We start from the raw sequence: 26,853 nt of genomic DNA, 5'->3' as shown, positions 1-26,853 counted from the left end.
ACAAGACATTATTAATAAGGTACTTTAGTCTGTGTTTCACAGCAACTTTACCATAGGCAGTGTTGACATGACAACAAGCTGAGATTTATCCCCTTAAACTGCTCTCAAGATAGCAGCTTGTTGCTTTCACATGTACAGGTGACTGTTATTGCCCAGTACTTTAAAACTAAACTGAACTACAACGGCAGACTGTTTCACATGGGAAGAATGAGCTCAATGAAAGACAAAAGTGACTATGAAGTGTCACTGTGATGAATAATCACTGCTTTTCTTCTGTATTCACTGTGGGCTACATTTGAACTTAAATGTGTCAAAAGATTGTGTGTTAAAATGAGACGTTGTTCGAGGGAAGCTTACCTCCACCACAACGAGGCATTTTTGTGTTCAAAAAGCTGGCTTCCCATCAGGATGCTCTGCTCGACTTAAAATATACAGTAGACCAGGAAAGTTTGGAAGCGACTGAAGTGCGAGGGAGGAGGCGAGGAGAAGGGGAAGAAAGAATGATGGTTGCTTTGATCTGTAGAGGCCCAGTCTGGATTTAAAAAAAAGTGTCCAAGTCCCTTTTTCTAACCTAAAGAAGACATGAGCAATTCAACTAGTCAGAACTGGAAGAGTTCTTAAAGGAGGTGTGTGTTTTATGTGAAAGGTGGAGGATGTTACTTTATTTGCTGTAAAAAATAATAATTGAAATAACATTAAAACAAATAAACGGTTTTCCATTCTTAACCAGGTAAAGTCTCTTGATATCATAATGTGATTCCCTGGTTAAGTATTGTGGGAACTCCTTGAGTTTTACTGTGTTTTGTTTTCTCTCCACTTGCTTTTTAGGCAAGTGTGTAACAAGATGCATATTCTCACATTATAAATTTGTGGTGGAATGGGAAATGGGCATTTCAGGGCCAATAAAAACAACCACATCAAATAAAACATCGCGGATCAAAAGAACCAAGCCATGGACATTTTTTCCTCTATAAATTAAAAAGGGGGGTAGTCTGAAACGCTTGATCATGCATTGAGTCCTGCCCCGCTCCTGCGATTGGCTGGACAGACACACAAGGGGGGAAAGTTTGAATAAAATACACGAGCATGGCACGAGTGTTGTCGTTCAAGCTTGTGCGCTTGGTCCAGCAGCGCGTGAGTGGTACTAGATAGATAGACATAGGCGCACTCTTTGAAAGTTTTATATATATCCAAATAATTTAGCGACTGTCTGCGATTGTTCCAAAAATAAATTTTAATATAAAAAACATTAAATTTAGCCGTTTCTGGGAGCGTGTGACAAGAGTTGTTGCGTAGTTTAAACCGTGCGTAATTGTCGTTTCTTTCGTTAGCTCCATCAGTCAAAGTTTGTGTTTCCCTGACGAACCTTTGCATTTTGATCAAGGACATCTTAGACCGGGATAAAATGACAGCTATCAGAATGGTTTCTTCAGTGTTGGTGCTGGTCCTGATGCAGTCCGGGGCTCTTTGCGCACGGAGGTTCCGGGGTGGCCGCAACCCACAACCACGACGCTCATCACCTCCTCCCACGTACCGGGCGGATCGGGGTGACACCACGGAGAGCTTCCCTCTGGATTTCACCGCCGTGGAGGAGAACATGGATAACTTCATGACACAAGTGAAGAACCTTGCGCAGTCCCTGTACCCGTGCTCGGCGCAGAGGCTCGACCACGACATGAAGCTGAACTTTTTGGAGAATACATCAGTCACCTGCAACGATGGAAGCCCTGCGGGGTAAGTACCAACTGAGAATACACACACAGGGTGTTAAATCATGATTCCCATGTGATTGGATCAACGGCGGGTCAGAGCAGGGTCAGCTGTGCACCCTGGAGCTAGTCGGACTTCTTACTTGCTTCCGCAGGACACAGCCCGTCCTGCTGGTCATCCTGCAACCCGAAGTAACCCACATTTATCTGGCCTCAGGGCTAAACTGTTCGTCTCAGTCTCCTTAGTCGTGCTGGTTTATTGCAAATGTTCAAATTTGTTTTCGATTCCTATTACCAATTTAAATGCCAAAAATAAATAAAAATGTATTTAAATTAAAAAAAAAATCTTTCAAAAGGGAGCTATGTACAAGGACAGAATGAGATAAACAGCTGCTTTGCTTCAGCGAAGCGTGAAATTTGCGGATAGCCACATGGCCTACGCTTCATTTCCTTTGCTTCAAATTAGAATGCAGCATTTGCTCAGCAGAAAGTTTGGATTAAAGTTTTCAGACCCCCGCCCATCCTTCTTTCTGCCTGTCTCTTTCTGATGATGGCACCCAGTGCGCACACAGCGGAATAATGATTTTGCAGGCGTTTAACAGTAGGCCCAATGTATTTTCTACGTGGCTACTGTAACTGTAAACGTGTAAAATTTGCTGTAACTGGCTCATAGTACATTTTTGGTAAACTTGTTGTCAGTCAATGGTCCATGAGGTAAACAATAGATCACTACTACATTTGTTTGCCATGATATCAACTGTTGAGAATGTTAATAAGCAGAAAATCTATTTGTCAGTAAGACAGCCTCCATTGTTTCTCTACTAGAGCAGGATAAGCCATGCCACTAAAAACATTTTTATATCAGACAGATCCCCTGACTCTTATATTTAACGATACACAAACAATGCCCGGTCAAACAGACTCTCTTTAATGTTCCATTTGTAGGGAGTCAAATTGAGCACTGCAGGTTAAACTGATTCTTATACATATAATAATGATAATTGAGTGATGGCATTCATATATAGAAGTTCTGAAAGTTGTAAACTTTTCATATTATACATGGGTTTACAACATAATTGTCTTTAAAAGCCACAACTCAAGGAACGTGGATTTCACTTGTCTCAAAAACGTAAGTACTGCATCACAAATATCATATACATATCATGCAAACTTCCTATTAAGATGCCATGCCCCTAATTTACTAGTAACATAGCAAAAATATGGAAAAGCAAAGTTGAATCATTATTGTATGTAGTCATAATTATTTGTCAGTGTTTTATAAAGGCTTTACTGATAATGTTGTCCATACTAAATCCAGAGGCTGTAAAGATTGTCCCTGTAGATCTGGTACCAGTTCAGTGATGGGCAGCCTCGACAGAAATGGGTTTTTGTGTGTCTCTTTATGGATTTACTATGCTGTCTAATTCCTGTAAACCCCCAAAGTGCCTAGTGGAGAGAGACGTCTGTTAGTGCGGTAAAGCTCTCAGCTCTTTAGAGATGCAGGGGACAGTTACTGACAGATGGTCGTTTCATTCACTACTACTGCTGCTGTTCTTAGTTGAGATGCTAATCCATCAGCTATATAAAAGGGTACAGTTACAGTTACAGATAATCAAAGATGAGTAAAACCATTCACTAGACAAGAAGGTGGAACTGTGTGAGTTGCACTTGTTCGAGTGAGTGGGTTGATGCAGTGCCTTTCCCCTCTTGACTCGTTCAGCATACCAAGCCCCCCTTCACTTTGTTGTTTGGAGGTAGAGGGCACTGTCCTCAGTCCACATCATTGACTGTGGCTTACAATAATAGCACAAGACATTAACTGCAGCCAAAGTATGATTCAGAGTCTAAGCATAAGGCTCAGAGCCACAGCCGAGTTTGTTTTCATTAAAGTCACTGAAGTGGTTTTGGCAATCCTTTGAGTTTGTCATTGGTAAGTCAGGTGGATACTGATTGGAAAAAATACAAGTAAAAAAATATAGAGAAATAATTTTGAGCTTCTTATTAATTAGGTGGTTAATTCTATTCAACATACCAGAAAGTTTGGTGATAAAAGAAAAGTTATTGATGCATCTGACATGAGGACATCCAGCAGCATGGGAGAATCATGATAGCATTGCCCTCTCCTGGGCTGACAACATACAGCACACTTCTTATATTCTAGCATGCATTCTTTTTAAAATCTTAGCCTGGCACGAACAAATTCACTTCATCTTACCCAGGGTGCATTCACGGGGGCATTTATTTTGGCATATATGGGTCCTATATATAAAAGACATACTGTGGTAAACGTAGCCTACAATTTAGCCATGTCGTGTGTGTTGGCGAATGATAAGCTCATCGTGATGAGACTATTATGGTACATTACCTATTCTTTCTGCATTACACATGAGGAACACTATCGCCTGGCATCTACAGTACCAACAGGATAGGGGACGGTTTATCTCACTATATCAGTTTCCTAAGTTCAAACTATACACAACCTCCTTGTTCTCTCCTGTGTACTTGTTGAATTTATGTTGGTGGATTTTCATTTTTTCTGTTGTCTTGTCACCTTTCAGAGATAGCAAGCAACAAAGTGACAGAACAGTCTTGTTTGGATTAAAGTGATGATGTCGTATGTGTTTATATTTCATGCTTGGATAACGTCACTGATGGTAGAAACAGTGAGGGTATTACTTTTCCGTGTTTATCTCATCCTTCTGAAGAAAGAGCACCCTATCACAACTGTGGAATGAGGTTGTATCTGTATGTTGTTTAGATGTATTGTTATGCGGGCGGTGTAAAATAAATCTTGAGGAATACGGGATCATATTCACCTACGGTATTTACAAGCGTTATTGACGGGTCTACTAAGTTGATTTGATATTCTTTGTTCTCTTGTAGGTACTACCTGAAAGAATCTCGGGGCAGCAGACGGTGGTTGATATTCTTAGAGGGTCAGTATTAATTCAACGCATTTCATTATGTTTCTCCATTCATGCCCACATTGAGAATGATGAATAATTGTGTACAATGTGTGTGATAAATTCTCCATGTTTTGCTCTTTTGTGTATCTACGTCCAGGCGGCTGGTACTGTTTCAACAAGGAGAACTGTGATAGCAGATACGAAACAATGAGGAGATTGATGAGCTCATCCAAGTGGCCCCAAACTAAAACAGGTTTGCCTCAGCTAGTCGGTATTATTCACTACGCTCTCATAAGCACCAATGTTACTTCACTTGTGGCCTGTAGCAAATCCTGACCTCTAACAGGGTGAAAAAAGTAGCCAGATCCCACTGTAATGCCTCAGTAACTAAAAGGATTAGATGCATCTGTCACCCCGTCATAATGTAGCTGCAATGTAGGGCAACCTGGCGCCCACCAATGTAGGAAAAGAGATGCCTTCCTCTCTCATTGCAGAGTAATAACTGTAATCCATGTGGTAATGATGATGAGGAAGAAGAGGATGTGTCTAGGAGTGCCAGAATGGCTAATGATACATGTTGATCTGTCTCTGCAGGCACAGGGATCCTGTCTCCGCTGCCTGAGGAAAACCCTCACTGGTGGAATGCTAACATGGTGTAAGTTGACTCCCATTTGTTTGTGTTTATTGAAGTTTAATTTTTAATTATGGCTAGCAACTTTAACTTGATGTGGGTTGCGCAGGTTCCTCCCGTACTGCTCCAGCGATGTGTGGAGCGGCGCTACAGCCAAAACAGAGCAGAGTAAGACATTACTCGGTCATCAAAACAAACATACTATGTAACCCTCTTTAAGAAAAGTGGCATTCTACAGTGTTACTCCGCTTGTGTTGTGTGCAGGTGGATATGCCTTCATGGGCTCATTGATTATTCAGGAGGTTGTGAAGGACCTGCTGACCAAAGGTCTGGACAACGCAAAAGTCCTCCTTTTAGCAGGAAGCAGGTATGTTCGTGTGTAAAGATTTTGCTTGCGATTTCAAATTCAAAATCTTCAACATTTTATTCATATTCCTGTCAAGGTATTTATAAGAATATACTATATTTATTTGTGCAGTGCGGGTGGTACCGGGGTTCTTCTAAACGTGGACCATGTGGCAGAGTTGCTGGAGGGACTGGGCCACACTGGGATACAAGTGCGAGGCCTGTCTGATTCTGGCTGGTTTCTGGACAACAAGCAGTACCACTGCACGGACTGTGTGGATGCTGTCAGCTGTGCCCCCACTGAGACCATTAAGAGAGGCATCAAGTAAGGGAGGCAGTGGATGTTATCATGAAGGGACATGATTTTGCAAGACCTATTTTAGTACATTGATAAGTTCATCAGGTTGCTATTGGAGACATTGTGTCCCATCTGTTCTTTTCATCTGCCCCATCAGGTACTGGGGAGGAGTGGTACCAGAGAGGTGCCGGCAAACCCATGAGGGAGAGGAGTGGAACTGTTTCTTTGGATATAGAGTCTTCCCATCAATAAAAAGTGAGCTTGGGGTCAAATGCACCTACTGTACATGCAAGCCCAAATTACCTGTGGGGCAAATGAATAGGTAGAGACTATTTATACACAACCATTCAAAAGTTTGGCGGTCACTTAGAAAGGTCCTTATTTTTTAAAGAAAATGAAGATAACATCAGAAATACAGTATAGATATTGTTAATATGGTAATGACTATTCTAGCTGGAAACGGCTGATTGTTAATGGAATGTCTACATAGGTGTACAGAGGCCCATGTCCACCAACCATCACTCCTCTGTTTTAATGGCACATTGTGTTAGCTAATCATGTTAAAAGGATAATAGATGATTAGAAAACCCTTGTTTATTTACGTTAGCACAGCTTAAAACCCGCAAAACGCCAGTCTCAACGTCCACAGTGAAGAGGCGACTCTGGGATGGCGAAACATATCTGAGACTGGCCAATTAAAGGAATAGATTAAGATGGGCAAAATAACACAGACTTTGGACAGAGGAAGATTGGAAAAAAAGCTATGGAGAGAAATATCTAAGTTTGACGTGTCTGGATCACAAGGAAGAACATTTGTGAGACCCAAAATAAGTGAAAAGATGCTGGAGGAGTGCCTGACGCCATCTGTCAAGCATGGTGGAGGTAATGTGATGGTCTGGGGCTGCTTTAGTGCTGGTAAAGTGGGGTATTTGTTCAAGGTAAAAGGACTTGACTATATTTTCTATTCATTGTTTAACTCATTTGATGAATAAAAGTGGGAGTTTTCATGGAAAACATGAAATTGTCTGGGCGACCCCAAACTTTTGAACGTTAGTGTATATGCACTCTATTAATCTTTTTGTTTCGTTTTACCTGTCTAGGCCCTGTGTTTGTTGTCCAGTGGCTGTTCGATGAGGCCCAGCTGACAGTGGACAACATCCAGCTAACAGGCCAGCCTGTGCAGGAAGGCCAGTGGCGCTACATCCAAAACCTGGGCATTGAGCTGAGGAATACACTCAAAGATGTCCCGTAAGGCACCGTCTCTGCAATTTAGGAAGTTCATCTAAGTAGAATTATTGCATGGATTCAAATTCGTTTATGCTGGGTTTTTTAATTTCTATTTTCAGGGCTATGTTTGCTCCAGCTTGCCTATCACATGAAGTTATCACCAGAAAGTGAGTATGATTTATTTTTTAAAGCCCCGTTTCCAGTGTATCATCATCAGTGGACACTAAATTTTGTGTTTAAGACATCCTACCTGTGATCTGACAGCGCCCTCTTGTGTTGTAGTTACTGGATTGACGTGCAGGTTAAAGGCACCTCCTTGCCACGAGCTCTGCACTGCTGGGACCGCAGCCTCAACGACAACAGGAACAACAAGGCTCCACCCAAAGGCTGTCCCGTACATCTGATTGACAGCTGCCCTTGGCCACACTGCAATCCCACCTGCCCCACAATCCGAGACCAGTTCACAGGACAAGAGATGAACGTCATTCAGTTTCTCATGCACATGGGCTTTGATGTGCAGAAGATGGCTCAGCAGCAGGGCATGGACCCCAGCAAGCTACTGGGCATGCTTAGCAGCGGCAGCTAGAGGGACACACATGCACGCAGTATCAACAAGCTAAGCCGAAGCACGGCTGGCTGGTCTCTTTGACCAGTCTTCCATGCCTGATACCTCCAACTCCACCTTTACAACCCATTCTAACTATAGTCAACTCCTCCTGTTTACTTTAGTCTAAGCCTCAGTCAAACACAGGGGGCTTAGATATGTCCCACAATCCCTTTCCTAAAAACTGGTGAAGGACAGGGGCAACACACAACCACGACAAGGCACAAACTCTCTGCTACTCTCCATTTAAATTATCTTTTGCTTTTTAAAAGAAAAAATATCACAAATGTAATCCAGTTTTAAGGATGCTCATTGATGTTTTGTTTTGTATACTATTTTCATCCTTCCATATAAATTATATATAGTCATTGTTAAAGAAGAAAACGCTACAATGACGTAAGGATGCTGTCTTTGTTAAGTAGTCAATGTAGAGTATATAAGGGTATAATTTGGTTAAACTGTTTTATAGTTTCTTATCACACAAAAACGTACTTTAAGGGAGAAACATGGACATATTTATGACCAGGTGAGAAAGGCACTGGATCAGAAAGAAAATGTAGTATTCATCTCTAAAGTAATGGCAAGAACAATAAAGAGAGACAACTGACACCAATACTCCTCTAATCAGCTTGTGGTATAAAATCAGGTTGGATTAGTTAGGCTACTGAAAATAAAGCTGCAAATATCAAATGTTATTCCTTAATAATGAAAGTAGCCAAAAAGAAATAAAAGACAGTGCTCAACACTTCATGTTATTGTTGTAATGATCCTGGGTTTAAAGAAAAGGTAACTCATACTTGATAATGTTGAAATCTAGGGGTTTGGACAGCAGTGCTATTACTTCAGCAGTAGTAGCAGTGCCACAATGCCCGGTTTAGTCGTTTGCTGGTGCTGATTGTGGTACTGAAGTGGACCTCGAATCACTTTGACGGTCTGTCAGTAGCTATACAAACACCACAGTGCCATTACATGTAGTCTACGCCTCTTTCTCACAGTCCACATCATCACTAGAGGACTGTTAAAACCCGAAATTAGGTCAATAGTCCCGCATTTCTCTCACCAATGCAATTTAAAGGGAGACAAATATCCTGTATTGTGTATTTTTTTGAGTATTTGTACAGGTCCTTTCAAGTGTTCACTATTGTAACACCCTTCTTTTATTTGATTACAGAGATCACTTTTTAATATAATGACAATGTTGTATGTAATGATGTCTTTAAAAAGGATGTTTTAAAGGACCTATATTTCGCATCATACCAGAGAAGGAATTACTAAGGTATTACTAATTGTAATTTTATTCTGTAACATATTTTTTAACAGAAAAAAAAAAATCAAGCTACATTGGTAATTTACATATTTATTTTGTTATGTAAATCATATTTATAAGTGCTATTTTCACAGAGAAGTGATTCTTTGTAAATTGTAAATACATAGCTGTTTTTCTCTTTGTGTTGATTGCATGTCTTTGTATCAGACCTAAAAGAGAAGACATATTACATATACTACAAGGTAAAAATGGCTGTGCAGTCTTGTTATTATTATTATTATTGTTATTAGTAGTAGTAGTAGTAGTGGTAGCAAAATAGGTATCATCCCATTTTACACTCATCTTTAGCAGGAGGTAAGGTCAACAGCTCCCTCAGGCTCCCAACAGTTTGTCACCATTTTGACATATCTGATAATAGATATGAGGCTTAGTGTAAACAAACTGTCACAGGTTTTTCAACACCTTGTACTTTAGCAGCATTGGTTAAATCTCAAGAAATGTGGTCAATCTCCAAAAACAGGAAAATATTTCAGAGTGGGTAAAGTGACAGGTAGAAATGTCAGGAAATTACGCAACAAACTGATAATCTCATTCTTAAAATAAGAAGTCTTACTCTATAATAGATCTTCTAACATCAAAAATCTATATTCACTGGCTAGTCCATGTTTTGTGACCCTTATACAGCATTCAGTCTTTTATTTGGTGCACTCACTGTTTTACTGATTAAAAGGACTGCAGGGATTTACCCAAGTTGTTTTGCAATTTGCCTTTCAATAACCTATCGACACATACACTCACACGTCAATGTAAGGCACTGGCCTAACCATTGGTGGTAATTGGGGTTCATTTTCTTGCTTAAGGACATTTCGACATGTGGTCAGGAGGAGCCAGAGATCGAGCAGTGAGCCCTGCAATTAGTACAAGACTTGCTCTACCTGCAGAGCCATAATTACACACAGATCAACAATTCATTTGTTGCAGAACTAAGTAGGTTTCATTTTGGGTGAACAAAGATGGACGGCGTGCCAAACATAATGCTGAAAGATAATTAAGTTCCGAAGGCAAAAGGGAACTTGAAAAAAAGACAGTTCCCCCCTACTGTGTCTTCATCAGAGTCAAAATGGACAAAGACATGAGGAAAAACAAATAAAGCAGTCTACATAGAGCAGTTGTACAACTGGCATTGGATAATTGGTTCAATGATGATTTCAAATCCATTGGATAATGAATCCATAGCCAATGACCAAATGCCACACTTAATTTATAGAGTTTAGCACTGAAATGTATTTATTTCATCAAATCAATCAGCTCTCCTTCCTCTCCATGACCATGATATCATAAAGGTATCTTTTCCACAAAGCAATCCTGGACAAGAATGTGTTTTGAGTGAATTATGAATGAATTTCACGTCTCATAGACCCATAGCAAGACAGGCATAGGATGGGGCTATGACATAGGATGCTAATGGATTTTGTAGTTTTGGCAGGCAATAAAAAACAGGACATGGGACAGGTAGAAAGTTGTTTTCTGTTATCCGGCCCCTTTTAAAAGGCAGAGTCAATGTACTCCTTGGGAAATTGTCTTCTTCTCTTTTCCAATCTGAATCCCATCACACTCGCATACAGCAAATTAGTGAAAAGGATGTAGCTGAAATGTACCAGACTTCAAATCACAGCATACTAATAACACAGGTTAAAGTATTTTAAGTAACTACTCATTTATTTCCACTTCCCAACATGCATCAGTCAAATCTGCAATCACTCATGCATAATCATCCCTCTGGACCTGTATGTAATTTCTGCCTCTAATGGGAGTCTTAGTCTCCCTCCCTGTCATTATACCATGTGTAAATGCCAGTTTCTTACTGAAGGTGCTCTGACTAAGCCTCTCTGGGTGCACCCTCGAAATACGACTCCCATGCTGCCTGCCACATGCAGCCTCCCACCCCTCTGTGGAATATAGACCCCCTATTTATAGAGCTGGCAAGGCCTGTAACCCTTGGCTCTGTACAAACTTTCATTTAAACAACCACCCCTTGCAATCCACTGAGTGCACAGTAACACACAAAGGAGGAAGGGTGTGTGTCTTGTGTGAGTGAGAAAAAGTGGGAGACCAAATCCAAAAGGCAAAAGGAGAGAGAAACGGCAAGACAAAGAGCAAGAGACAGGGACAATCTTTTTGAGTCATTTTGACAGCAGTTAAGGGCCTACAGTGAAGAAATTACAAGGACCAAGTCAGTGTGTAATGGAACGTGACTGAGAGGACAACAAACTGGTCCACCTGTTCTGCACACGGGGCTTTTGATGGAAGATTGATCTCTGGACTTTACTTTTGGAGGACCTAACTCCACTTTGAACTTGTTGATACACTGGACAACTTGGGAATTGAAGTAAGCAAGCAACAACAAAGATTTCTGAGGATAAACTGTACTGATAAACACTTTAAAGGACTGCTACCGTAGTGTCATGACTGACAGAAATGTTACTCTGTATGCATTGTTTATAGATTAGTGCAGAAAAATAGAAACATTACTTCAGAAACAAATTAAAAATTACAAATATGTCTTATTTAAAGGTCTAATTAAATAACATTTACTATTATAAGATACTGTAAAAACGTCTACATAACTGTATAAATGTAACTTGATTGCAAGCACACTGCTATAATTACAAAGCAAGCTCAGGGAAGAATTACAGACATTTGTAATTAAGGAAAATCTATAAAAGGCAACCAAGGAGAGGGTGAGGTCTGTGACGGAAAAAAAGTCAACCACAAGGACACCAAGACAGAGAACAGGACGTCAATAATCTCAACAAAAAAACAGCTGCCACAGGGAGACAACACGCACCATGGATTCTCAAGGAGGACACTACCTCAACAAAGAAGCTGTGCTGTCGCCTTTAGGTGCAGCCCGAATGTGCCAACTGCTACTCGGTTGCACCATAATGGCCCTTGTGTCCCACAGCGCAGGCTACAGCGCCTCCTACGGACATTTCTGCATGTTCGTGTGGTGCTTCTGCTTTGCTGTCACACTGATTGTGTTCACCTTGGACATCACGCGGCTCCACACATGCATGCCCATTTCCTGGGATAACTTCACTGTGGCCTTTGCAATGCTGGCAACCCTCATGTACATCACTGCCTCCGTGGTCTACCCTGTTTACTTCCTCCAAACAGAGTGCCCTGATGAGGGCTGTGAAGTCCAAATGTACCGCATTGCTGTCACCGTCTGCTCCAGTGTCTGCTGCTTTCCCTACGGCATTGAGGTGTTCCTAACTCGGGCCAAGCCGGGAGCTGTGGTGGGTTACATGGCCACTGTGTCCGGTCTACTCAAGGTGGTCCAGGCTTTTGTGGCCTGCATTATTTTTGGGGCCCTGGCCAATGACAGTGAGTACACCCTCTACATTGCCCCCCAGTACTGCGTGGTGGTGTACAGCCTGTGCTTCTCTATCACTGTGATAGTGGTCGTACTGACAGTTTCTGGTAGGACCTCTGCCCTGCGGTTCCCCTTTGACCGGTTTGTGGTTGTCTACACCTTCTTCGCTGTGATTCTGTACCTCAGTACTGCACTTATCTGGCCCATCTTCAGCTTTGACAAAAAGTATGGCAACACTACTCGTCCTGAGGACTGCCCACGAGGAAAATGTCCTTGGGACAGTAAGCTCGTGGTGGCCGTGTTCACCAACGTCAACATGATCCTATATTTTGTAGACCTTGTTTACTCCCAGAGGATTCGCTTTGTCTCCAGCTCTGCTGTGTAAAACACATAACCCTCTAAAGACAAAAGACAAATAAAGAATCTTTGAGGCCACATCCACAATGCTCTACACAGTCAGGTCTCTGTGAAGGACTCATTCCCTTGGATCCATAGATTAATGGTGTTGTATCTGTATTAGATTTTAATATCAGTGTTTCTTCACCTTTAGACAGTATTACCCTTTTCTACAAACTTATAAGGCCTTTCCCCAGTTTCTTCAAAGACCTACCAGGAAAAGACTGCCAGGTGACATCCCTCTGCTCCGGATTCCTTTGGTGGTTGCCTACCAAATGGACCTATGGGATTATAGGTCCATATATAGATAGATAAATAATGTTTTGAATATCCAAACAATGTTGTGCCAGTCAGAGTAAAATGTCAATTTATTTATGTATTAGTATATGTATTAAAATGGATGTAAACACTAACATGGAGGAAGATATCATTGAGATGAATAGCATATGTAAAGTCTACACAGTGTGCACTGATAATAATAATATTAAAAAATAATATTTCCAGCCATCCAATGAATGTTAAATGTATTGGATACATGAATATTTTAAATGCAAAGTATCACAATATTTAATTTGAAATAAGCACAATCATGTAGTGGGATATCTCTTCTTTTGCTATATTTCAGATATGTGCCGTGTTTAATAAAATATTTAACAGTATGTTTTGTTGGTCTTTTTGAGTTCTGTACCCTTTGCTTTGTGTGAAGTAACGCTAGGCTTTAATTGATATGTGAACCTTCACTCTAAACTTTCAGAAGAAAGATTTACACAGTGACATCGTAAATCTCATTTGTATATTGGCACATGTTCAAATCAAAATTGGTCAAGTTGATTGCTGAAGTATATTATGATTCATAGCCTGATTAAATCAAATTACCTTGATATTTCAGTATTTGATAGTCATTTATAAATCACGTTGTTGTGTTAGAAAGGTTTTCTGAAAGGCATTTTATCAGATTCCTAGGATTAGCCTACACACATAGTTAGTAAAAAAAGGAAAGGCTTTCTTATCAATGTCAATGGAATTGCGTATGCTTTATTCCTACTTGATTTAAATGTTCTATTGTAATGTATTTTATTATGACCTTGGTTGAGGCCAAACCCCAAATTGCATTGGTCTACAATAGAGTTGTCCTGTAAGTGTTGCAAGTTGAGACTATTCACCTTTTTCCATGCACTTTGGAAGTAGGTGAAGTTGTGCCGATGTTGTTATCCCTACTCTTCTTCTAGGTGTATTTAGTGTTAATTTATGTCGTTTAATATGAATAAACGAGTTGCCTAATAGAAGCACTGAAGATGCAAACCCAAAATGTAGGCCTGCTACATACCCTAGGCTGCTAACTAGGCTTCAGGTTGGTTTCTGGGTCAGCTGATTTTTTTGTCTCCCAGGAAATAGGTCTCTGTTTCTGACAGTAGTATAGCACCAGTTCTGGCATGCTCCTCATCAACGTTTCTCCCCACTGCACAACCTGATGCAACAGCTTTTTGGCTTTACAGAACCCGCCTCAAAGTTATTACCAACACCGCTGCGATTGGTCAAACGTAGGGCGCGTGTTGCCCCAAACATGCAAGCTCATTGGTATTCTTGCTTGTCAGGCATCTCCACAGGTAGCCTACAGTGGGCTACAACGCGAGATAGCCGGACCACGTCGAAACTGCTGTAATTTCAGGTGTTTAAGTGGTTGCTGTTTCGGTCAGTCGGTCAGCTAATAAGGGCTTTTCAGTTTATTCGTAATTTTGTGCTCTTAGAATGCATTTAGGCTACTTTATGGCTGTCGCCACCGTGTGTTCGGAAATGTCGTTCGCTTCGTTTAATGAGGAAGTATAGTTTGTTTACCACTACAGCACGACATCCCGAGCTGTAAGAAGATACGCTGCACACAAGTTGTTAGACGTCGTCGAAATCATGTGTTGTTCTAAAATGGATTAATCCCTGCTAAAGTTTATAACTCTGTACACTCACAGGTAGAATGAGTGTGGGTTTCATAGGAGCAGGCCAGGTGGCCCACGCTCTGGCAAGAGGCTTTATAGCTGCAGGTGAGTATACCTATTAAGTCACACTGCAGCATATTTGTATTATTTAGATTTGACTTGCGTTGTTGATGTATGTTGATTGCAATCAGACACAGAAATGATATCTGGACGTTCTGTCCCCTTTAAGGCGTGATTGCCACCCACAGAATCACAGCCAGTTCCCCAGGCACAGATCGCCCCACAGTACAGGGACTGCGGGTAGGTAGACAATTAGGGAGAATATGAGTGGGGATTTCAAGGTAGGCCTATTAAACAGTACTTTATTTGCATGTTATGAATTCCTTTACACAAGCAAATAACTTGTCGTTTGTATAGAAAATAGGTGTCAATTTCACCACCAGCAACAAAGAGACAGTGAGCAAAAGTGATGTTCTCTTCCTGACTGTGAAGCCCCACATCATCCCTTTTGTACTGGATGAGATTGGACCAGACATTGAAGATCGTCACCTTATTGTGTCCTGTGCTGCAGGAGTCACCATCAGTTCTATAGAGAAGGCAAGTCATAGCCATCTGTCTTCACATGTTACTAACTGAGCTGAACACAGATTGTAAATAACAAAACTGGATACTATTGGCAAAATCTAATTTTCTCACTCAGTGTTAGAATAATTTCATAATCAAGAATAGACAGGAATCACTGAAGTTATAATAAAGTTTGGTTTACTTGCAAGTAGATCAGTTTTACAGTACTCACAGCATCGGTACAGGAAAAATGACTGACCAGAAAGCTTTATACAGCAGCTCTTGTAATACAATGCAGAATGAGATAAATTGCACAGTCACAATAAAGCAGTAATGTTGACAGTTTCTCACACTCCAGGAGCGCCTGTTCTTTTCCCAGCGTTGCACCGTGCTCCAGACAAGGACAAGACAGTGGTTCCCAGGAACCAGATGTCAACAGCAGTAACCGTGTATTACAATTTCATAATGCAAATAGTTTAAAACTGATCAGAGAGAAGTATATATGTAGTGTATACATGTAATGTAATTTTCTAACACTCTGTAATACTCATTACATTAAACAACTTTTGTGCATGTAAAATATTTAACCTAAATTGGTTTATTTTCTCTAAGGCAAAAGTCAAATAACTCCAGAAAACTGTTTACTTAAAGCAACATTGCGAAAGTTTTATATCTTAAAATAACAGTTCCAAATTCATTTAGATGCTACTACTTGTAATAGGGAGAAAGTTTTCTCTGTCATTTTCACTGCACTCACCAAACGCCTGTTTTTGCACTGTTTTTGGTGAGTGGGTACAAACTCCTGGAAGTGTGCAGCCCTTTACGGCACTATCACTGATTTTGAACTAAGACCAAAAAAAAGGAGAGAGTGATCAAGTTGCTGTGGGACAATTCAGACTGGCATTTAGTTGTTTGGCAAGAGCTTTGCAAAATAAAAGGCTGCATGGCAGACGCTGAGCTGGCCTTCTTGCTGAATCGCTAGTTTTTGATCTATCTTTATTTACGACAGCAGTGAATCAGGGAATTACACTGTGAATCTGTAGGGGCTTGAAATCGCAAAACAATATGAATACACAATGTTGCGTTACCTTTAAAGCTACCTTTTAAGACCAAGAAAATGTATTATTTAAATTTCATAATAAAAATCCCAGATTATTTGGAAGTTTTAATATGACATGTTATTAATAATCAATTTTGTTTTATATACATCTCAGCTCGAGCTGAGGGCTAATGCTTGTGAAATTTGGCTTTGTGTATTTTAATATTAGGCCCTCACTGTGTTCTGCGCTCACACACTGCAGCCCCATAGGCTAACAGTCATATGTTGTAACATGACATTGGTTGAGTGCTAGAACTTGAAACACCCATGCATTTTAATTTAATAAAGTCCAAGATATGTTGTCTTAAAACAAACTATATTATGTAGCAGACTAAGCAAATGCAATTTCATCTATTCTATCAACTAGACAAAAAAATGTGATCTCTATGAGTTTTATATAATAGTAAAAACTATAAATGATACTCTCCACCCTTTTTAAATAAAATCTATAATTGCAGGACAATTCATTCAGTAGATTGCTCTATTCCCTTACAGAAGCTGCAGCAGTATCATACTGATCCAAAGGTAATGCGGTGCATGACAAACACTCCAGTTGTGGTACGTGAGGGGGCAACTGTATACGCCACCGGCACCTATGCAGAGGTGGAGGATGGAAAGCTTCTGGAGCAGCTTATGGCCAGTGTAGGATACTGCACTGAGGTGGAAGAAGACCTGATTGATGCCGTCACAGGCCTCAGCGGCAGTGGTCCTGCTTATGTGAGTCGTTTATATAATGTGAAGTGTGTTTTAAAATTTGGCCTAACCTGTAGCAACTGTGAGAAGTCAGTCATAAAATCATCATAACTATTATAACTGTGGCGTTGCAGGCGTTTACAGCTATAGATGCTCTCGCTGATGGTGGAGTGAAAATGGGCCTTCCCAGGAGATTGGCTATACGCCTCGGAGCTCAAGCCCTGCTGGTAATACCTTTTTTTTATTTTTTTTTTCTTAATTTATGTGTTAATTTATATGTGCTTTTTATGATGTTTTTTGGTTCCTTTTTGTTATGTTACTGTTGGTTTTGGGTGGTATTAGTGATGCTTTTCAAGCTATCTATACTAATATTGTGGTCTTGACTCACATTTAAATTCCCATGTAAACAGTTTCATGTGCACTGTCCCTGGAAAAACCTATAAATCCAATCCAGATAGATTTCTGCAATGTTGCCAGTTGTCAGCTGCAGTCTGATTTGGTTGGTTCTAGACCATAGACTGACTGTATGTATATTGAGTCTATGTTTTAGACACAGTCTGATATATACAGTATATTGATAAAAGGTACTAGTTTGTTATGACTTAATTAATGATGTGTTAGACTAATGCGGATCTCACTTTGTGTTTCTTTAAAGGGGGCTGCTAAAATGCTGTTAGACTCAGATCAACACCCTGGGCAGCTCAAGGACAATGTGTGTTCACCAGGGGGCGCCACCATCCACGCCCTGCATGTCTTGGAGAGTGGTGGCTTCCGCAGTCTCCTCATCAATGCTGTAGAGGCCTCTTGTGTTAGGACTAGGTAAGTTGATAAGAACAGTGTGAGACAAACAAACCAACAAATCATATTTCCTGTCATAGGGATACACAAGAAATGCTTTTAAGTTAATTGTTATATTCAAATGGCAAAAGAATGATATATTTCTTTTGAAGTTTATAACTCATGACAGCAGATGGAGCTATATGCAAACAGTGTTACAATGAGACTTTTGTCCTTCTCAGGATACTAGTTACCAAGTAATACGATTATTACCACGCTACTATAATATCTTGTGCTAAATATGTATGTTTCATACTATGTTGTAAATTTCTCTTGTGTCCCTTCCCTTCTCTCAAAAGGGAACTTCAGTTTTTGGCCGACCAAGAGAAAATCTCCCCAGCTGCCATAAAGAAGACAACTCTGGACAAAGTGTTGCAGCAGCCAGGAGTGACTGTCGATGGTGTTGGAGTCAGATCTCATGGGATCAGTATGTTCAACAGCAGTAACCCCCGGACCAAGAAGAAGTAATCCTATAAATGTGTGGAACAATAAATCTGCAGTATAGGCTGTTAATAAACCACTACTGACAGAGGAACATGCACTAACCTAGTGCATTACTTTCTAGATTAAAAATGAGATATAAACAATATTTTGATTATGCTGTACCAGTTTGAGCCATATTTCTTTTTGTAATAAAGTGCCTTTCCTTTTAGCAGGCTGGACTAAAATTATTTAATATTTCTGGTATGGCCTATGTTATTTCAGTCAGTTGTTTCTGATGGTAGTTGGCAAAGTTAGATTTACTAAATAGCAATGCAATTGAGTGGAATGGACACTCAATTGCCACTTATGTGCAACCTGTATTTAATGCAAGCTCAAATGAAGGCTAATGTCTTAAACAGAATGTGCTGAATGGTATATGATGCAATGAAACTGAGGATGTTTTCAGATTGTTTTTTTTACATGTTTAAAAAATCAATTTGTGAAGATTTGTGTTAATACGCTTTGGAAAGAGAGAAAGTAGATCAGTCTGTTTTTACCTGCTGTTTTTAAATGACTGTCCAGCACATGCATTTTGTTATATTTGAAAGGTCCTATATAAATAAAGCTTGCTTGATTGGTTAAATGCCAGCAGTAGTTTTACAGTCACCAAGCAGTCATTGGCAGCTGAAATCTAACAAAAGGTGGTATATTTTTGTTTAAATGTTTTTTTTTTTTCTTGTGAGGAAAAAGGTCCTTCATGAATGAAGGCACGTGACCAAACACGATGACGTCTACCTTCAATACAAGAGAAAGGAATCAACAAGGAGAGCACGAGCTGGCATTTGGAAGCGGTGTCGCTTCTGTGAGTGAAACTGAAATTGAACTGCCTCTAATGTTTGGCCACCGTCGTGACGGTGTGAGAACAGGACCTTGACGGCAACAACTTCAGAGAGCGTAATTTTTCAGTCAGGTGGGTCTGTAAACCAAACAGAGTCGGTGTTGTTATGCTGAGTGTGCATGCCTTCGCCTCACTGACAAGCTGGCCACGGCTAGCTTAATGAGTTAGCATACCTCGCTTCTTGCATCTAACCTCGTCAAGTTAGTCCTACTTATACCAGACGTTGTCTTCAAACTAAGAGTGTCCGCATCCCTTGAGCGGTTAAGGCACATGTTTTCATAAGTATTGGGTTTATTTTGAAAGGGTCTACCGGAAATGCTTGTGTGGCCGTTGGGGACTGACAACGGTTGTGCTCCTACTATGCCGAGATGGCAGCGAATCTTTTGTACAACTCATGAGCTGCGAATAAAACATGCCATTCAGATTTTGGGTTTGATGTAGCGCAACGGCAAGTGGTTTCCCGCGTAAACGGCGACTTTCCCTGGTGAGGAATCGCTCGTGGTGCTTAACATTTCTAGTAGGAAGGCTGAGCACGGGGATTTCCTCGCCTGCTTGTTTAGTAAGCGGGGAGTTGTTTGCCACTTTCACAAGCAGGCGTTGAGAGGAGTCGTGGAATGACAAAACTGTTTAACTGGTTGCTCTTGTGACATACAGTTTGCCAAGACGTCGCGTGTCCACTGTGTGACAGCGCTTCTTGGTGGCTTGTCAACTCATGCGCTTCTTGCTGTTCAAACCTGCTGCTTCATCACCTCGTTGTGAAAAGGAGCAAGCGCAAGCCGAGGCAGCGGTTTAGCGAGACCAGGTTGGTTTTCAATATTTTTATCATGACACTTCTGTCAAACATGAATGTGATGTTATATCTGAGCAATGTGCTGTGCTTTCATGCAGCTCTCAAATGCATGCGTGGATTTCATCTCGGAAATGATTCCAAACCATCGTTTCGGAATGAACGTGTTCACCTGAAGTGACAATTCATTTAACCAGTGGTTAAATTGAAACAATGGCAGTACCAAACCCGTCGTCCTTGGCTTTAATAGCATAGCCAGGCTGTTATGCCACTGTATGGTTTTAACATTAGAGGCAACAAATGAGCAGCGGTATTTTTATCGTGCTGAATCATCACAATGATGTATCAGACGTTATTAGAATCCACCCCGAAATATGGCACCACCGGACAAAGGTCTGCTCGGTGGATAAGGGTCGATGTTTATCACCAAGCCGCCGTTTAAGGAGGTGGATCGAATTGGTGCTGATCTGTCGTGCAAGTCAGTCATCAAGCCGTGAGCATCAAGTGATGACCATCATGCATTTATCAATAGCCTCATCTACATTCACCTGAGAGCATTGTATTGCATTGCTGTCATGATGTACATCAGCAAACCAGGGTGTGAGTACATTTAGACTAAGTGCTTAGATGTCAACTGAGATGTGAAATCCATTTTAAAAAAAAATGCGTGATAAGCAATATATTATGCCTGTGTTGTTATAATGGAGTCCTGCAATCAGTGGCAGTTTAAATTGGGTCATGTGTAATGATGGGATGTATGGGAAGTTGAAAACAAACACAGAATGTATGGATTTGAAACAAAATGCTGGTGTAGGAAATATGTATTTTGATGTTTGGCGTACTGTAAATTCCTTTAATTTCTGTAATTTAATACGCTAAATGCTTTAGTGTACCAGCTTGCTTGTGATAATATTTAATGCATTATAACTATATAAGTGAGTATAACACTTGATTTATTTTGGTTTGGCAGATGCTCTTGTTTCCCTTTGTGTGTGTGTGTGTGTGACATGATGAAATTTGCTGCCTATTAGAGTGCACGCTTATGGAGAGCAGGTAATGAATTATCCATGGAGAATCTCTGTGCAATTTGAAAAGTCACCTTGGAAACTGTTGGGCATATAGGCAGGGCTAAACAGATAGAAGTTGCCCATTCTTACTCAGATATTCAACTTGTTTCATCATCTCTGTTCATGCGAGCGGGGCATTGAAGTGTGTTTTAGCAGACAGGCCAGCCCCACATCAGAAGCTCGGCTTTGCAATAAAGCGTAATGTCCATCTCTGCCTTTTTCTGCAGGTAACAAGAACAGATGAGGGCCCATATAAGAGCCCAATGGGGCTGGCAATGGTGTGTGGATGGAGGCAGGGAGTGGTGGAGATCAGCTCTGAGATTTATCACCTCTTGCATTGAGGTAGCGAAGATAAAATAAGTCTGGATCCCATAGAGGTGAACCGAGTGCACAACTCATACGCAGTGGCGTTGCTGAGACTGGGCAGGCGGTGGAGGGTGGGAGGGATATTTGAGGTTGATGAAACACGAGGCAAGACTTTACACAGAATAAAGTACAGTCTGGCCACCAACACCTCCGCATGGCCAACACAGCTGTGACTTGGGACTAGTTACGCCTATTCAGGACAAATAGTAGCCTCCAGGAAGAAACACAAATGTGAGATTTGTACACAAAATTGCTGCTTAAGCTGCACAGGGAAATGGGAATGCCTGGAAGGAAGGGAGAAAAAGATCAATATAGTTTGTTTTTTTTCTCCCTTTTTTTTGCAATAGGCAGAGAATGTTGGTGATGAAACCTTTTGCAAGTGTGGTGCGGATTATGATTGCTTAGCGTTGCGATATGCCCGCTCCACTTCTCAAAGTAATACTTTCATCCAGACAGAGTAGCAAGTGTGTTTGATGAATTTCTGTTTGGAACTTGAGTTAGACTTGGCATGTTCATTGCTGCTCTCGTGTGTTTGTATTTAAGATTAGCCAATATTGGACAGAACATAGAGAGCAGAAGCATAGAGCCGTGCACTGGCTGCTGTTCTTAATGCAACCTACTTTTATCTTGGCAAATTAATGTTTGAGACGTATTTGTGGTGAACTGACAGCAAAACAAGTGATTTAACCATTTGCATATTTGCACAAGAGGCTAAGTCAAAATAAACCAGGGAGGGAAGAATCACTTTTGAGAGTTTTGGAAGACTATATGTTCTGATATTTTCCCGGCTGGATATGTTAAAATGTTCTAAGGAGGTTAAAGATAACCAGACCTTGTTCTAAGATAAGCAGTGTATAACCCACATTGGAAAGGAGCTCTGGCAGATCATTAGACTGCTATTAGTACTGTCTAGATTGGATCTTGATTAAAACAAAACGATTTTTATTTTGTAAATGACAGTGGGTTTCTTGAATAAAAGCGATCTTTGTATTCTCTCCCTCATTAAATTATGCTACATGCAACAGGAGCAGCATTCATTTTTTTTTTATTATTTGCTCTGTTCAGCCAATATGTTTTTACTGGCACCAGTAGACACATTGACAATATTATACATGTATAAAGGTCAGGCATGTGTTCATACAGAATAAAAAGCAGAGTGACAAAAACAAAATCAATAAAACTGTATTTTGGTAATCTCTATTGCTAATGCTAAATATAACTTGTTAGTTATTTGAAATGTATTCAGTTATTTATATTGAGCTAAAGCTCCTATGGTGAACAGTTTGAAGTTCAATTTCTTGTTTTAAGTAATATTTCATCTCATCTGTGTATGGACACAGTCGGTGCTTTGGGGGTCAAACTTGTGACCTTAATCTTAAAAAATAGTGTTTTATCATTCAGGCGTTTAACCATCTTATTTCCACTTCTACCATCTTTTGATATGTGATTTTTGAATTGGTAGTGTCTAATTTTCTAAAGTATCTTTTTCCATAATTGGTATCTCCTCGCCTCGACCTGACCGGTACCCCCTCCTCCTTTTTCCATTGCCGATTAGTACCGCCTCATGCGTGGGGCGAGCCGTGGCTGGTCATACATGATCATAGCAGGAAACTGCCGTGATCTAACGCGACACACACACAGAACGTTGAATTTAGTTTCTAATGAACCTGGAGGCCTGGAGATTAGTGACGATTCTCTCAGACCAATCAGTAGTCTGCAGGTTTTCACACCATCTTTTGGTTTGCCTCAGCTCGCTTAGAACCTTTTTGTAGTACTATTAAAAAGTACCTGTTAGCAGGTACCAGGGACTTTTTTTTTGTAATGGGAAACCAAAAAAGTCAAGTCGAGGTGAGTCGAGTAAATACCATGCGGTGGAAAAATGCCATAAGCTTTACTTCCGGCTAAAATATGTGAGCAGTTGAGAAGTAGGTTACATTGAGAACCGGAGTTAGAGTTCTTGGTACTGAATGCATGATCGTTCATTCAGACAGCTTTCTAAAGTGACATGTCTGTTTGGACAACCACATTGAGTGTAAAGCTCCATCAAATATCCTGTAGGCAGACCTCATCAATCACTTGCCATAATTTGAACTGAGTGGTGGCAATGCTATTAATAGAAATTAGCATCTTTGTTACTTCCAGCCCAGGTAATAACTCTGGATGACAGACTGCATTTGAATCAAAGCACTCCACAGGAAAAATAAGATGATACATTTGTTGTTTTTTGTTTTTATTCTGGGATGCTGCAAAGCTCTGTTTGTTTGTTCGCATGATCACAGACTTGTGTTTTCATGGAAGATAATTCACCTCTAGTCATAGCTGTGCAGCTGTACCAGTCAAAGATGTGAATTATGATTTTAGTATAATTTTACTTTAAATATCATGGAAAAAAGTGTTTATCTGATCTAGTTTTGCCTTCTGTGCTGCAAAGGCTGCGCTGTTGCTGTGAGGTCAATGCAATATGCATTTAATATGTATGCAACCAGTGTTGGAACGCTGGTGGACATTTTGCCAGTGTGTGGGTTGCCTGCAACCCTTACTTCCTCTGCCAGTGCGAGACTGAGGTATCGAGCTATTCTCTTCCTGTTTAATCAAGTCCTCCAGGCAGATACTGTGGAAGGCCAATGAAGTCTTTTCTCCTGTCGTACTTGTACTAACAGAGGTGCTTTTGAGAGTAAACCGCAGCTACTGAACTTGGAAATAGATTCTGGATGTATTGAACACCAACATAATCTGTCTATCTCAAGTCCCTTTAAATAGGCTTCAGATTACCAGTGACTTCAAAAAAATACAAAATCTCTTAAGGGAGGTGTGATTCAGGCTTTCACTTTAAATTACATGAACTATATGCAAATTCCAGACAAATCGACCGCATGCATTTGTATACCATAGAAGCTTCCATATTGAACTTTTTCAGAGCCTGTGTTTATCATAGTACATCATGTAATGGTGTCTATTTTCACCTTGTGACAATTAATCAAATACAATAAGTGTTCGGCCATGTATGTAAACCTTTTAGAAGATATAATAAAATCATTGAGTGTGTTTAACAATAATGTGGAATATTTTGCACCAGGAGATTTTCTACAGATATTTAACTTTCTCTGCTTTAGTCTAACGTTTGTTTCCTTATTACAATAAAATCAAATATTTTAAAAATGTCTGGCTTTACTTTGTGGTTGAAACAGAACAATATTTGACAATAACTTTGAGATTGAGAATCACCACATTTGTTGTAATAGAACATATTAGCCTAAAGCCATTTGGTTTAATCCTGAAAGGAAGGTCTAATCTTTTGATTAAATCCTTGCCAAAACGCTGGTGCTTTTTATGTAAATTTGACTATTATGATCTCTTGACATTGACATCTCTAAATGATCGCATTAAAAATAATTGTAATTCAAAGCAATATTACTATTATAATATGTATTGATTATATTACACATTTTTAAGGACTCAACATCTTCCCTGCTCTTAAAATACAATGTTTAGTAAAATTGGAAACATTTAGGCTACCAAAGCTGTTGGCCGAAGTTTAGCTGCTATTAAGTATAAGCATGCGCATTTTTTTTCTTCTTTTATTTTGGAGCATGTATTTAGTCTGTCTTTTACAATATTAATTTACAGCATGTGAGAAAAGAGCTTGTTTCAGAAAAGCAATTTTTTTCTTTGCAGATCTGTTGATTATAGCACATTTTGATTTAAATATCGTATTCAGCATCAGTCTATTCATCTAGCAGGACTTAATTTGCCGGTCAGAATGATATGATAATGTAGAGACTGTTGTTAACCACCGTTTAACCCTTCAATTATTCATGCCCTGTCATAGGCAGGCAGGCATACTATTTGGGTTAAGCACTATTGTAGTGCTGCCCCGAACCTCCACTGGTCAAAAGTATTAGCTTAGTATTTCCCCTCTACTACAAGAGTATCACGTTTCCCTGTGAAAGCAGCTGAATGATTTCCCCTCTCTCTCTTTTTGTCACTCTTATTTCACGCTCTGAATACTTAGTAGTTGATAGCTTCCCTCCCCTCTTCCCATCAAATCTTTCTCTTGCACGGACACACTCACACACTGTTTTCTCCACACACAAGTTTAGACCAGTCTTCCAGTAACTCTTGCAGCGCTATCAGAACTGTCTGATTTTTAATTTGTGGTTAAATGGCGCCCAACACATGTAGCTTGCTTGATAATTGACTTCACTTAGCTGAAGGGAGGAATGATTAGATCTAAATATCTAGACAATCTTTTTGATTCTGAATTAGAAGCAAGGGAGTAAAAGTAGTGGCACTGATCAGTTGACTGAAGTGTTTAGAATGGCTATTTATGGCATACACGGTGGAAATGTTGGCTGTCTCCATAAAGCACCTCACTCTTGACCGAGCAAGTGGACACGGAGAACAAATAGGCCCACGGTTTAAATGAACGGGCCAAAGTGCTGACAATTCTTTTATCTTTCATGCACTTATGTCATTATGTGATTTTCAGTATCTTTGTGGTTATGATCATTCTATTTCCTGTGGAAAGTCCATGATAATGGAGCGAGAGGCTACAAGTCTCATACATTATTGATCAGGGAAACTGAATAAGTGATCCTACTGATTTCACATCCAGCTCTCATCTTTAGTGTTGTGTTAATTGTCTAAGATGTGCAGGTTTAGCAAAGGCAATGAATTGAAAATGGCGCTAAATCTATAATCTAAGGCCTAATTTACATTTGGGCAATGGCTCCTATGGCTCTTTCTGTGGCCGTAAATATCTTTACAAGTCTAGACTAGTCCTAGCAGAGGAAAGTCATTTAAACTAAGCATATGTCAAATCGTGTACCTGCTCTTCTGGGGTGAAATGCATTGTTTGATGTGAGATATTCACTTGTTTGTTTAACAGAACTGAGTTGCCATTGTCAAATGCTCCCTGTGCTTTCCTGAAAACGCTCTTTCATCAGCATGCACCTCCACTTTCTAGTTTTGTTCACTTCATTAGCAAACTGCCAGTGCCAAGTGCTCGGACGCTTCTTTTCAAGAAATGACCGTGACATGTTAAATGCATATGTGCTTGCGTGGTTTTTGTAACCTCTGTGTGTGGATACATGTGCATGTGATTTTAGTAAAGTGATATGCAATCCGCTGTCATGTCTCAGTAAAGCATGCGCCCCGTTAGTCCTCCCTAGTCATGTTTAGTATTCCGAGAGCAGGTGCTGTCGGAATCTGGATTCTGGGGCAGGTTGCGGGGGTTTTGTTTGCTCTTATGGCCCTAATAATCTTGTTACACCGCTGTCAAGTGGAGATGGCACTCCCTGCAGCCCTGAACCACCATGCATGCCCCCTCCAGTACCAGAAATCTACCCCCTCCCCCCCCATTGCCGCCCCCACAAGCCTACCGCCATTTTGAGACAGCCGTTGATGGAAGAGCCTTGGATGTATCCTTG

General features: G+C 40.3%; 4 protein-coding genes across 6 annotated transcripts in view; all 4 read left to right on the top strand.

The window, feature by feature from the left end:
• The first annotated feature begins 1,095 nt into the window (after positions 1 to 1,095).
• Positions 1,096 to 9,457, top strand: notum1a (notum, palmitoleoyl-protein carboxylesterase a). Its single transcript, XM_034895112.1, has 11 exons — positions 1,096 to 1,734; positions 4,593 to 4,645; positions 4,773 to 4,868; positions 5,210 to 5,270; positions 5,356 to 5,414; positions 5,511 to 5,613; positions 5,725 to 5,916; positions 6,047 to 6,144; positions 6,990 to 7,137; positions 7,236 to 7,283; positions 7,399 to 9,457. Exons 1-11 carry the CDS (start codon positions 1,406 to 1,408, stop codon positions 7,700 to 7,702), a joined length of 1,491 nt encoding a protein of 496 aa, XP_034751003.1. The 5' UTR covers positions 1,096 to 1,405; the 3' UTR covers positions 7,703 to 9,457.
• A 1,534-nt stretch (positions 9,458 to 10,991) lies between these two features.
• On the top strand, positions 10,992 to 13,231 carry LOC117958679 (myeloid-associated differentiation marker-like protein 2). The gene has a single exon (XM_034895232.1). The coding sequence runs from the start codon at positions 11,837 to 11,839 to the stop codon at positions 12,746 to 12,748; it is 912 nt and encodes a 303-aa protein (XP_034751123.1). The 5' UTR covers positions 10,992 to 11,836; the 3' UTR covers positions 12,749 to 13,231.
• Positions 13,232 to 14,329: 1,098 nt separating this feature from the next.
• On the top strand, positions 14,330 to 18,773 carry LOC117958031 (pyrroline-5-carboxylate reductase 1, mitochondrial-like). 2 transcript variants are annotated; one of them, XM_034894232.1, is made up of 9 exons: positions 14,330 to 14,489; positions 14,724 to 14,795; positions 14,920 to 14,990; positions 15,108 to 15,287; positions 16,849 to 17,070; positions 17,181 to 17,273; positions 17,702 to 17,865; positions 18,183 to 18,578; positions 18,615 to 18,773. In XM_034894232.1, exons 2-8 carry the CDS (start codon positions 14,729 to 14,731, stop codon positions 18,349 to 18,351), a joined length of 966 nt encoding a protein of 321 aa, XP_034750123.1. In that variant the 5' UTR covers positions 14,330 to 14,489; positions 14,724 to 14,728; the 3' UTR covers positions 18,352 to 18,578; positions 18,615 to 18,773. The 2 variants fall into 2 exon arrangements, with proteins under 2 accessions (XP_034750123.1, XP_034750122.1); XM_034894231.1 differs by lacking the exon at positions 18,615 to 18,773 and having other exon boundaries at positions 14,343 to 14,619; positions 18,183 to 18,488.
• Positions 18,774 to 18,985: 212 nt separating this feature from the next.
• Positions 18,986 to 26,853, top strand: part of LOC117958032 (transcription factor MafG) — a 14,669-nt gene continuing 6,801 nt past the window's right edge. The window contains exon 1 of one of the 2 annotated variants that reach the window (XM_034894233.1): positions 18,986 to 19,276. The gene's annotated coding sequence lies outside the window, so the exon portion shown is untranslated. Of the gene's footprint in view, positions 19,277 to 19,298; positions 20,007 to 26,853 lie in introns of those variants that run through there. The other variant, XM_034894234.1, reaches the window with a different exon arrangement.

Source organism: Etheostoma cragini, chromosome 15 (genome assembly GCF_013103735.1).
Source record: "Etheostoma cragini isolate CJK2018 chromosome 15, CSU_Ecrag_1.0, whole genome shotgun sequence".
NCBI lineage: Eukaryota > Metazoa > Chordata > Actinopteri > Perciformes > Percidae > Etheostoma > Etheostoma cragini.
Note: the sequence above shows the minus strand (reverse complement) of the source record. Positions and strands in the feature narration are given on the sequence as shown.

Bases quoted from the DNA above. Each gene is read 5' to 3' on its own strand.
- notum1a (XM_034895112.1), top strand. From the start codon at position 1,406: ATGACAGCTATCAGAATGGTTTCTTCAGTGTTGGTGCTGGTCCTGATG. The intron at 4,646-4,772 runs GTCAGTATTAAT...ATCTACGTCCAG, and splicing joins GTGGTTGATATTCTTAGAGG to GCGGCTGGTACTGTTTCAAC. The intron at 4,869-5,209 runs GTTTGCCTCAGC...CTGTCTCTGCAG, and splicing joins GTGGCCCCAAACTAAAACAG to GCACAGGGATCCTGTCTCCG.
- LOC117958679 (XM_034895232.1), top strand. From the start codon at position 11,837: ATGGATTCTCAAGGAGGACACTACCTCAACAAAGAAGCTGTGCTGTCG.
- LOC117958031 (XM_034894232.1), top strand. From the start codon at position 14,729: ATGAGTGTGGGTTTCATAGGAGCAGGCCAGGTGGCCCACGCTCTGGCA. The intron at 14,796-14,919 runs GTGAGTATACCT...GTCCCCTTTAAG, and splicing joins AAGAGGCTTTATAGCTGCAG to GCGTGATTGCCACCCACAGA. The intron at 17,866-18,182 runs GTAAGTTGATAA...TTCTCTCAAAAG, and splicing joins GCCTCTTGTGTTAGGACTAG to GGAACTTCAGTTTTTGGCCG.